The following is a 12,642-nucleotide window of genomic DNA, read 5'->3' as shown; positions in this document are numbered from 1 at the left end:
ATGTATCAGTGGACATCTGTGCTCTTTCCATAGTTTGGCTACTGTGGACATTGCTGCTATAAACATTGGGGGGGAGGTGTCCCTTCGAATCACTATGTATTTATCACTTTGGATAAATACCCAATGGTGCAATTGCTGGGTCATAGAGAGTAGCTCTATTTTTAATTTTTTGAGAACCTCCCCACTGTTTTCCAGAGTGGCTGTACCAGTTCGCATTCCCACCAATAGTGTAAGAGGGTTCCCCTTTCTCCTCATCCTTGCCAACATCTGTTGTTTCCTGAGTTGTTAATTTTAGCCATTTTGACCAGTGTGAGATGGTATCTCATTGTGGTTTTGATTTGTATTTCCCTGATGCTGAGTGATGTTGAGCATTTTTTCATGTGTCTTTTGGCCATTGTATGTCTTCCTTGGAGAAATGTCTCTTCATGTCTTCTGCCCATATCTTGACTGGATTTTTTTTTTTAAGATTTTTTTTTATTTATCTGAGAGAGAGAGAGAGAGAGAGCACAAGCAGGGGGAGGGCCAAAGGGAGAAGGAGAAGCAGACTCCCCACTGAGCAGGGAGCCTGATGCTGGGTTCAATCTCAGGACCCTGAGATCATGATCTGAGCCAAAGGTGACCGCTTAACCGACTGAGCCACCCAGATGCCTGTGGATTTTTTGTTTTTTGGGTGTTGAATTTGATGAGTTCTTTATAGATCTTGGATACTAGCCCTTAATCCAATGTGTCATTTGCAAATATCTTCTCCCATTCTGTAGGTTGCTTTTTAGTTTTATTGACTGTTTCCTTTGCTGTGCAAAAGTTTTTTATTTTGATGAAGTTCCAATAGTTAATTTTTGCTTTTGTTTCTCTTGCCTTTGGAGACATGTCTAGCAAGGAGTGGCTGTGGCTGAAGTGAAAGAGATTGCTGCCTCTGTTCTCTTCTAGGATTTTAATGGATTCCTGTCTCACATTTAGGTTTTTCATTCATTTTGAGTTTATTTTTGTGTAGGTGTAAGAAAGTGGTCCAGTTTCATTCTTCTGGATGTGGCTCTGCATGTGGCTGTCCAGTTTTCCCAACACCATTTGTTGAAGAAACTTTTTTCCATTGATATTCTTTCTTGCCTTGTTGAAGATTACTTGACCATAGAGTTGAGGGTCCATTTCTGGGTTCTGTATTCAGTTCCATTGATCTGTGTGTGTCTGTTTTTTTTTTTTTTTTTTTTAATGTGTCTGTTTTTGTGCCAGTACCACACTGTCTTGATGATCACAGCTTTGTGATATATCTTGAAGTCAGGCATTGTGATGCCTCCAGCTTTGATTTTCTTTTTCAACATTCCTTTGGCTAATTAGGGTCATGAATAAAAGAGGAGAAATAAAAAAAAAAATAAAGAGGAGAAATAAAATCATAAATAAACAATGTATTTCTAAAGAAGCAATAAAAAGTTAAATGAGTATTGGGAAATGAATGAAAATGAAAACATATTTGTAGGATATTGCTAAAAGAGTACTTAGGGAAAAATTTGTGACTAAATGCTTATATTAGGGAAGAAAAAAGGTCTTAGATTTATACTTTTGTATCCACCGTAAGAAATGAGAAAAGGAAGAATAAATCAAATCCTGTGTATGCAGAAGAAAAGGAGTAATACAAATCAGAACAGAAATAAATAGAAAACAGGAAAATAATAGAGAAAAATTGGTGAAACCAAATCAATGAAATCAACAGATCTTTATTGAGAGTTTCAAGAAAAGTGATAAACCATTAGCCAGACTATTTCAGGATAAAAAGAGAGAATACAAGTTGCCTAAATCAGGAATGAGACAGATGCCATCATTAGAGATTCTATAGATATTAAAAAGATCAGGGAATATTATAAAAAACACTATGTCGATAAATTTGACAACTCAGAAGAAATGGACAAACTACTCAAAAGATAAAAACTACCAAAGTCACTTAAGAAGAAAGAGATCATCTGAACAGTCCCAGATCAAAGATATTAAATATATAGTTAAAAAGCTTCCCACAAAGAAAACTCTAGGTCCAGATGGCTTTCCTGGTAAATTCTACCAAAAATTTAAGAACAAAATAACAATTCCACACCAACTCCTCCTGAAAATTGAAGAGGAGGTAATATTTCTCAAGTCATTTTATGAAGTTAGCATTTACACAAATACCAAAACCATTACAGAAAAACTACAGACAGATATGCTTCATGCATGTAGATGAAACACATTTTAAGCAAAAATTTAACATTAGTCAAATCTGACAGCATAAAAAAGGTTACTATATCATGGTAATTGGGGTTTATCTCAGGAAAGGAAGTTTGTTTTAATATTTGAAGATCAGTCAGTGTAATTCACCAGTTGAAAAAACTACAAGAGAGACACCTGGGGACTCAGTTACGCATTTGCCTTCAGCTCAGGTCATGGTCCTGGGATCAAGCCCCAGATTGGGCTCCCTGCTCAGCGGGGAGCCAGCTTCTCCCTCTTCCTTTGTCCTCCACTGCCACTCATGCCTGCTCACTCTCTCTCAAATAAGTAAAATATTTTTTTAAAAAAAGAACGAAAAAAAGCCATATGGTTATCTCAATGAACAAAGAAAAAGGATTTGAGAAAATCCAGCATCCATTCTTGATATAAACTCAGAGCAGAGTTGATGTGTAAGAGCTTCTCCTTAACCTGATAAAGGGCATCTGTGAAATACTCACAGTTAACATCAAACTTAATGGTGGAAAGACTGAGTGCTTTCTTCGTAACAGAAATGAGATAAGGATGTCTGTCCTCACCATTACATTCAACATTGTGCTGGCGGTTCTTGTGTAATAAGGCATAAGGCAATACAGAGGAATAAAAGGCACCTGGATTAGAAAGGATGAAGCAAAACTGCCTGTATTTGCAAACATGATTGTCTTGTATACAAATTCTGAGAGAATCCACAAAAATGATGGGTGAACTAATAAGTAAACTTAGCAAGGTTACAGAATTCAAGATCACTATTCAAGAATCTATTGTATTTTTTAAGGATTTACTTACTTATATTAGGTGGGGACGGGGAGAGGGAGAGACAGACTCTTCAGCAGATTCCACTCTGAGGGAGGAGCCTGGCACAGGACTCTATCCTATGACCCCGAAATCATGACCTGAGCCAAAATCAAGAGTTGGACACTTAACCTACTGAGCCACCCAGGGACCCCCAAAATCTATAGCAATGGACCAAAGAGAATTGAAATTAAAATAATACCGTTTGCAACACTATAGTAAATATGAAATACTTAAGGGTAAGTCTGAGAGAAAAGGTTTGCAATACATGTATACTGAAAACGACAAATCATTACCAAGAGATGTTAAAGACCTACATAAATGAAAGGGCGTGTTGTGATCTTGGGTCAGAAAGCTTGATATTGTTAAAATGCCAGTTCTCCCCAAATTGATCTATAAATTCAACATAATCTCAATCAAAATCCTAGCCAACTTAAAAATATATATATTGACAAGCAGATTTTATATAGAAGTGTAAAAGACTATGGTTAGCCAAGAAAACTGATAAATGAGAACACAATTGGAACACTAACACTACTTTCAGATTTATAAAAGTACAGTAGTCAAGAAAGGGTGATACTGGCATAAATATAGACAAATGGCTCCTTGGCACAGCATAGAGAATCCAGAAAAAGACTCAAATGTAGATATGTCTATCTGATTTTTCACAAAACTGCAAAGGCAGATCTTTGATAAGTAGCACCGGCACACTTGGGTATCTATCTGTAAAGAAGTAAGCTTCGACCTCTACCTTGCAACATGTACAAAGTTATTTTAAAATGGATCATAGACCTTGATGTAAAATCTAACCCTATAAAAGTTTTATAAGAATATATAAGAAAAGAAACCTCAGGTTGAGCAAAGATTTCCTAGATATGAAGTTCAAAGGACAATTTAGAAGAGAAAATACTGATAAATCTGACTTCATCAAAATTTAAGATTTCTAGTCTTCAAAAGACATGTTAAGAGAATGACAAAACTTCATGGATGAGAGAAAATATTAGCAAATCACATATCTGATAGAAAAGTTGTATTCACAATATATAGAGAACTCTCAAAACTCAGTAATAAGAAAACAACCCAATGAAAATGGCTAAAAGATCTTAATAGACATTTCACAAAAAAAGATATATGGGTAACAAAGAAGCACATGAAAAGATGGCCAGTATCATTAGTCATTACAGAAACGGCCATTAAACCACAATGAGATACCACTTTACACCCACTAGGATGGCTATTATCAAACTGACAATAATGAGTGTTGGCCAGCATATGCAGAAATTGGACCCCCCCCCCCCCCCCCATAAATCGCTGGTGGGAATAGTAAGATGGTATTGCCACTTTGGAAAACAGGAAAACAGTTTGGTATTTCTTAAATAGTTAAAAATAAATGTATTATCTGACCTAATAATTCCACTTCTAAGTATATACCCATTAAAAGAGAATTAAAAACATATGTCCACACAAAAAATTATGCATGAATGCTCATGGCAGCATTATTCCTAATAGCCCCAAATTGGCAACAACCCAAATGTCCATTTCTGGCAAATGGGCAGATAAAATGCCATCTATCTGTACAGCAATAAAAAGAAATGGAATACTGCTATAATTTGAATGCACACTGAAGACATTCTGCTAAATGAAAGAAACTCAACACAAAAGGCAACATATTATGTAGTTCTGTTTTTATGAAATGTCAGAAAAGGTAAATGTATAGAAATAGAAAGCAAATTAGTGGTTGCTTGAAGCAAGGGTGGGAATTGACTTCCTTGGCGTGGAAGGATCATTTGGGGACAATGGGAATGTTCTCCAACTACACTGTGTGTGATTGCACAACTCTGAGTTTATTAAAAGTTGTTGAGGGGTGTGCTCAGAGCAGGGGGCCTGAAGAAATGGCCCCTCTGTTTACAACACACCCAACAGGAATCTGGGTTCATTGTGACAAGGGGCACAAAACCTGTGGCCTTCCTATGAACAAATACCCTACATGTGTCAAAAAATAAAATAAAGGTTGTTGAATTGTACCTAACCTAGTGAATTTTATGGCATATAAATTATCCCTCAGTAAAGCTATTTAAAATAAAATGGTGTACAGTAATCACGACAGCATAGTATTGGGGAAATGGGGAAAGAATAGACAAATAAATGAAAGGAACAGAACAGAGATGCCAGAAATATACCCAACTGATTTTTGACAAAGGTGTGAAGGCAATTCAATGGGGAAAAGATAGTTTCTTCCACAAATGGTGCTGGTGCAACTGGACATCCTCATGCAAAAGACAAAAATGTAGACACAAACCTTAGGCTTTTCACAAATGTTAACTCAGAATGGACTGTAGCCCTAGGTGTAAAATGCAAAACTGTAAAACTTCTAGAAGATAACATAGAAAATCTAGATGAAACCTCTTCCTCTGGTGTTATTCTGTATGTTAGTAAATTGAACACCAATAAAAAAAAAAAAAAAAAAAAAGAAAATCTAGATGACCTTGGGTTTGGCACTGTAGTTTTATTTATTATTATTTTTAAAGATTTTATTTATTTATTCAGGAGAGACACAGAGAGAGAGAGAGAGACAGAGACACAGGCAGAGGGAGAAGCAGGCTCCATGCAGGGAGCCCGATGTGGGACTCGATCCCGGGACTCCAGGACCATGCCCTGGGCCGAAGGCAGGTGCAAAATCACTAAGCCACCCAGGAATCCCCAAGCAGTGTGGTTTCAGATACCATACCAAAATTGTTGTTCATGCCAGAAAAAACTGATAGTTTAGACAGTATTAAAACTAAAAACTGGGATGCCTGGGTGGCTCAGCGGTTGAGCATCTGCCTTCAGCCCGGGGCATGAACCTGGAGTCCCAGGATCCAGTCCCACATTGGGCTCCCCACAGAGAGCCTGCTTCTTTCTCCCTCTGCCTATGTCTCTGCCTCTCTCTTTCTCTGTGTCTCTCATGAATAAATAAATAAATCTTTAAAAAAACAAAACTAAAAACTTTCATTCTGTGAAAGGCACTGTTGAGAGAATGAAGACAAGTCATAGACTGGAAGGAAATATTTGCAGATATGTGATGAATGACCAGTATCCAAAATATACAAAGAACTCGTAAAACTCAACAATAAGAAAACAAACAGCCCTGTTGAAAAAAGGGCCAACGATCTGAGCAGACACTTCACCAAAGGAAGTATACTGATGGAAAATAAGCATCGGGGGATCCCTGGGTGGCTCAGCAGTTTAGCTCCTGCCTTCAGCCCAGGATGTTATCCTGGAGACCTGGGATCGAGTCTCACATCAGGTTCCCTGCATGGAGCCTGCTTCTCCCTCTGCCTGTGTCTCTGCCTCTCTCTCTCTGTGTCTCTCATGAATAAATAAATCTTAAAAAAAAAAAAAAAAAAAGCATTGTATGTCTTTAGGGATTACAACAACAGGGATACACTACCATACACCTATTAGAATGACTAAACTCAGGGTGCCTGGATGGCTAAGTCATGTAAGCATCTGTCTTCAGCTCAGGTCATGACCTTGGGGTCCTGGGATAGAGCCCTGAGTTGGGCTCCATGCTCAGTGGGGAGTCTGCTTCTCCCTCTTCCTTTCCCCCTCCTCTACTCCCGCTTGTGCTCTATCTCAAATAAATAAATAAATAAATAAACAAATAAATAAATAAATAAATAAAATCTTTTTTTTTTTTTTTTTTTTTAAAAGAATGACTAAAATCCAAAAAACTGATTAACACGAAATGCTGACAAGGATGCTGAGCAACAGTAAGTCTCATTCCTTGCTGATGAGAATGCAAAATGGTTAACAGCCACTCTGGAAGACAGTTTGGCAGTGTCTTACAAAGCTAACTATAATATTGTTTCAAAGCTATTTGTTCTTTTTTTAAAGATTTCATTCATTCATTCATTCATTCATTCATTCATTCATTCATTCATGAGAGACACACAGAGAGAAGCAGAGACACAGGCAGAGGGAGAAGCAGGCTCCATGCAGGGAGCCAGATGCGGGACTTGATCCTGGATCCCGGATCGTGCCCTGAGCTGAAGGCAGATAGATGCTCAACCGCTGAGCCACCCAGGTGTCCTGCTATTTGTAAACAAAGTATATTTATTTAGCTATTTATTACAGAGTCTCACTCATATTTAAGCATTTCAGTTGAAGGCTATGTTCACACAATAACCTGCCCATGAATGTTTATAGCAGCTTTATTCATGATTGCCAAAACTTGGAATCAATTGCCTTTCAATGGATTAATGAGTAAATGGGATATTATGTAGAAACAAAAAGAAGTGATCATGATCAGTCCACAAAAAGATGTGCAGGGACCTTAAATGCTACGTGAAAGAAGTGAAAGAAGCCAGTCTGAAAAGGCTGGTACTGAAAACGCTGTGTGCTGCAGGATTACAAGTGTCTGACACCCTGGACAGGGCAAGACGGTAAAGACAGTGAAAAGATGAGTGGTGGGGCCAGGGGCTCAGGAGGAGGAAGGTAGGGATGAATTAGAGGGGCATGGGATGTTTTTAGGGCAGCAAATCTGTACAGTGCTGTAACGGTAGACATGACCTTATGAATTTGTTAAAACTTGTGAACGACAGAACACAGTGAACCCTGATGCAGTTTTAACTGTAGACTTTGGTATTAATAAAAAAAATTAAATAAGAACAAAAAAACCCATCATGATGAAATATTGACAAAATGTTTTGCTTGTTATATGCCAATGTTACCTCAATAACAGCTGTCAAAAAAATAAATAAAATAAAATATAAAATAATAAATAAAATAAAATAAAATAAAAATAAAATAAAATCTTCGAGCCATACCTTCTGCGATGGACTCATAATCTGTGAGCTCCCAGGCACGCTGCCTGCCGTTGCTGGCTCCTTGTGAACAGAAGTGATTTCTCCTCCTTTCTGTTTGGTACAGCTGTCTCTCGTGGATTTTTGCAGCCTGGAGGGACAAGCACTGTTTGATAAGAGCAGCTTGGAAGAGGCCATTCTCAAAATGATGGCACATGAAACTGTGGGTCATTTGCTGATGTGTCTGGCGCCCTGTCTGGAGTGGCATCCGCTCTGAGAGTTAGCAACCAAGTGGATGACTATTGTTTGGAAGGCCAAAGACTTGAGTTCAGATTCCTGTTGTGTCATGGGCTGGCTGCATGACTCGCCAGGTTTGGGGCGAGTCACTTGCGTTACTGTGGCTGATCTCAGCTTCTTGGTCTGTAAAATGAGTGGGTTCTCTGGGGGCATTTCTCTGGCTTCTTCCAGTTCCAGACCCCATTTCTGTCAGTATCAAACCCTATCCTGCGCCATTGCCTGGAGTGGAATGAGTGTCACATGTGTGTATATATGTGTCCCAGGGCACTCACGGCAGCAGAGGCCCTCCTGTGTGGAGGCACCAGCCCCCCTCCCTGCAGCGTGCCCTCTCTCTACCAGGTTGTGAGTGGAGCCCCGGGGCCTGCTGCTCCCGGCTGGTTGCCCAGAGCAGACCTACAGGTTGGTGGTCATTCAGGCACCAGCTGCTCCTCCCAACACTGGTTGTTTTGTTTTGTTTCGTTTTTTAGCCCTTTGTGCTTTCATACATCCCGGCCCTGAGCTCTCTCTTGGCAAGGAGGATCTCCATCTCCAAAGAAATGCCCACAAAGCAGTTCTGGTATTTTCTTAGCCCATAACTGATCTCTGGTCTGTGGCGCTATGGTGACTGCAAAACTCTGAAGCTCCGGAGATACTAGGAAGATTTTCCTAGTAACTGAGACTCCCAAGATCGTTTAATATCATGTTTATGTTCAATCAGTTAAGTGGACCTTTTGGGATAGAAGATATTCCTTAGCTAGTATTGTGCTGTGAGCCTAGCTTTGCTTTACTCCAAGGACCTTGCAATGTCCTTGGATGAGAAGCTCTGTGACATCTGAATGGGATCATGGTATAGTACCTGATCAGATTCTCCACCTGGATACTAAGGTCAAATGTTCTCAGTGAGGGAGGGTAGAAGGCAGAGCATTTGCTTCTTTGGACAGTTGGTGCCATCCTCGTGCCATCTTCTGGCCCTCTAGAGTGATGTTGAAAAACTAAGCTCCACGAAAAACAACTCAACCAGGTTTTGTATTTTTTTTTTTTTTTAAGGACTTTGTTTAGAGAAGTTGCCTGTTTCCTCTTCTACCAGTAACCTCCACGTGGACCGGGAACAGGATGTCATCACCTGTTATGAGAAAGCAGGGGACATTGCTCTACTCTACCTCCAAGAGATAGAAAGGGTAAGTGAGGACCGTGTGTTCGTTCCAGTTGATAATTTTTAAAAATTTCCAGTCCGACTCTAGAGAACTGTGCTCATCCTCTGGAAAACCTTCAGCACATCTGCCTCTGGATGCAAAGCTTTACTTATGTTCTTCAGTGCAAAGGAGCTGGTGGTGATTGTAGCACCTCGGGAAAAGCGTTTGGGAAGCGTTTTAACATCCCCAGAGCAGAAATGACAGTGCGCCCCGGAGCTGGTTAGTCATTCACGTTCTCCTGTGCAAAGTAGGTTGAGCTCCATTTGTACTTGTCTGGACAATATGCCAACATGATGTGCATCTGGGGTTTGGGAGGCTTTACCTCAGTAGCTACATGGAAAGGCTGCTGGGGACTCCTGGCTGACCGACTTGGAGCAGGTGTGGATCCCCTGAGATCTTCAGGGAGGGTTTACTGCCAGCAGTCAGCAGTCACCTGTGGTGGAACCAGCAGCTGACAAGGGGGCCACCGGAGCAGGAGGCCCTGAGTTCACACCCTTGGGCAGAGGAGGTTATAGAGGCCCCATCAGGCACACCAGCCAGGTTTGCACAACTTGTCCATTTGGAAGGATCGCTGGCTTTTGGCTTTGCTCTTTACTGTTCCTTCATGCTCTGTCTCAATTTCACCATCTATAAAAGGAGCATAATAGCTTCTACTTCATTTCTGGTAGGGACTGTAAAAGATCCTGTAAATAAAGGGATTTTTTCCCGCATCCTGTCCCGACGCGGAAATATACTGGATTCTTCGTAAATGTCACTTACTTTTGCTGATAACAATGGGCTCCAGCCATCTCTGCCCATGGCAGAGTTTCCTGGCATTCGAACCAAGGCTTGACATTAATATTTTCCCCTTCACACCCAGAGATGTGTTCTGTGAGGTTATTTAAAATGACTAGAAATCCCGTGAAACTGAAAATGACTCGTGTGGTTTCCCATCAATTTTTGGATGCTCTCTGTCCCTAAGGATCAGAATGGGGGAGGCTGCCGAAGTCTGGTTAGCTTTGTTTTGCTGTAAGTGTACAGACGGAAGTGATTTTGTTTTCGTAAGTCTTCTAGCGTGCTGATGTGTGTGACGAGGATCAGAGTTTCTGTGTAACGGGCCAGGAGTGCAGATGAGAGCCACAGAGAAGACTAGGGAGGAATAATGGGACTAGCTTTGGACCTGGGTGGCACCAGCATGGGTTATAAATCACGGGTCGTGACAGCTAGGAATTCAGGAAGATACCTGACCATCTTGCCAAAATGTCCTATCGGAAGGCTTCTATGAGAAAGGGAAGTTTTGGTTATTCATAATTTATGGTATGATCTTTAGAAAAATGATCACGCAGCCTGCTTTCAGAATCCACATTGTCTTCACTGTGTGCGTCTTTGGTGGCCAGCACTTGAAAGTGGAGACGTCTGCTTAGCGCAGCCAACCTGTTGTCGCTGCACCCACAGCCCTTGCCATGTAGGGACCCTTGCTTTGTACCTTACTGTCCACCAGTTGTCCAGCCCTGTCATCTTGGCATCTCCTGGCTGGCAGAGAGGAGGTGCATCTGTTACACGGGTCTTTAATGACTTGGGGATTGGCAGGCCTGGGTGTACTTGCCGTTGTGCTCACATAGAGCCACCTATTCACTTTTGGTTCTTTGGTCAGACTGTTATATCACGGCATTTTAAAAAATGCTATAATCACAGCATTTAAAAAAATTTTATTTATTTATTTGAGAGAGAGAGAGTGTGTGAGGAGGAGGGGCAGAAGGAGAGGGAGAGAATCTCAAGCACACTTCACGCTGAACATGGAGCCCAACATGGGGCTCGATCCTGCTGCCCTGAGATCACAACCTGAGACAAAGCCAAGGGTTGGACGCTTAACTGACTGTGCCACCCAGGTGCCCCTAATCATAGGACTTAAAAGAGATTTTTGCATGCGTTTTTGGGGAGACAAGGGTCAGAGGATATCAGATTGGAAGATGAAACAGAGGCCCAGACAGAGAGGATGCACAGAAGTCAGGGCTGAAGCTAGGACTAGAACTCTGCCGACACTCATTTCAGGGCTCACTCATGTCATTACCTTGAACCCTGCACACAGGCACACGCTGTGTCATTCCTCATACCCTTACCTGCACGAAGGGCTCAGTAAGTGTTCAGCCAAGCCAGCCATAGTGCTGGGTAGCGTGGGGAAGCTGCCTCAGCTTGGGGTGCAATCTTAGCAGTCAAAGGTGATGTTCACCTTTCTGGCTCTGATTTTCCAGCATGACTTTTCCTTTATGGGAAGCCGCTTGAGGCCTCAGCAAGCTGGGATATTAGTACCAGGAGAGACTGAGCGAACCAAATGCCTGTTTGACTGTAGTAAGTGCTCAAGAAACCATTTGTGGATTGATGGGAAGTCTAGGGGGAAAGCGGTCTTCCTTAAGTGACTGCGGAGAATGGTGGATGTTCAAGGTCTTTAAAGGGCAAGGTGGGGGTGCTATGCAGAAGATACCTGCCTGGACTTTTTTTTTTTTTTTAATTTTGAACTTAAATAGACTTTTAAGAATTATGCTAAATTGAAAACAGAAATGTTAGGGAAATAGAATCTGAATCTGTTAGGGAAATCTGAATAGAATCTGTTAGGGAAATAGGCAGGCTGGGACAAGCCTAGCTAAATAGTGCTTTGTTTTTCTGGGTCTATAGGCCTTGACTGTAGAAAGCCCCACACGCTCTGTTCCTGTTTTGGTTCTGCTGAGCACAGGCCATGGGTTTCAGTGGTTTCCCTCCATTTCCCAGCTATTCCATAGTGAAGAAAATTCTGTTGGCCAGGACCTTTTGACATTTTACTTATAAGTGTTGGTTCTTAACTTCATTCACTAGCAAGAAAAAATTGGGGAAGAACTTTTGGGGACAGATTGGGGTGTCATGGTCAATATCTTTTCATGATCTGAAGCCCCCAAATCATGTATCTGAGGCAGCCAGATTCTCTGAATAGGGGAAGTGTTTGATGGGCAATAACTCTTCAGGAGGCAGGCGGCCATGGCTGCCCCTCGAGGCAGCTAACTTGAGCTGTGAGATGGAACAGAGCACAGTGGTAAAGTGATGGTCAGTGCTGGGATCCTGGATTTGCCACCTCTGAGCTGTGGGACTTTGGGCAAGTTACTCAACCTCTCTGTGCCACCCCAGGATCCTCATATGTAACATAGCTATAAGGCTATGGTGAGGGAAAGTGGGTTAACTCAGTACTTCCTAGTGTGTGATTAGCAACAGTTATATGGTCTGTATCTGTGTCACCTGGCAGTATACTCTTTACTAATCTTAGAAGATTTCAGATCAATAAAAATCTGGAATACTCTAAACATGCTGTTTTATTAAAAATGTCAAATAAGTTTTTATAAAGATTTTATTTATTTATTTGAGAG

General features: G+C 41.1%; 1 protein-coding gene and 1 non-coding gene across 7 annotated transcripts in view; both read left to right on the top strand.

Moving 5' to 3' along the window:
• TTC7B (tetratricopeptide repeat domain 7B) overlaps window positions 1-12,642 on the top strand; it is a 250,364-nt gene that overhangs the window by 58,826 nt on the left and 178,896 nt on the right. For all 6 annotated transcript variants that reach the window (XM_077910343.1, XM_077910344.1, XM_077910342.1 and 3 more), the window contains one exon: window positions 9,126-9,256. In XM_077910343.1, the coding sequence (XP_077766469.1) occupies window positions 9,126-9,256 (131 nt within the window). The remainder of the gene's footprint in view (window positions 1-9,125; window positions 9,257-12,642) is intronic.
• On the top strand, window positions 4,880-5,009 carry LOC144321476 (small nucleolar RNA SNORA11). The gene has a single exon (XR_013387132.1). It is a non-coding gene; the product is annotated as a small nucleolar RNA SNORA11 (small nucleolar RNA).

This window comes from Canis aureus, chromosome 9, assembly GCF_053574225.1.
Source record: "Canis aureus isolate CA01 chromosome 9, VMU_Caureus_v.1.0, whole genome shotgun sequence".
In the NCBI taxonomy this organism is placed as follows: domain Eukaryota; kingdom Metazoa; phylum Chordata; class Mammalia; order Carnivora; family Canidae; genus Canis; species Canis aureus.
Note: the sequence above shows the minus strand (reverse complement) of the source record. Positions and strands in the feature narration are given on the sequence as shown.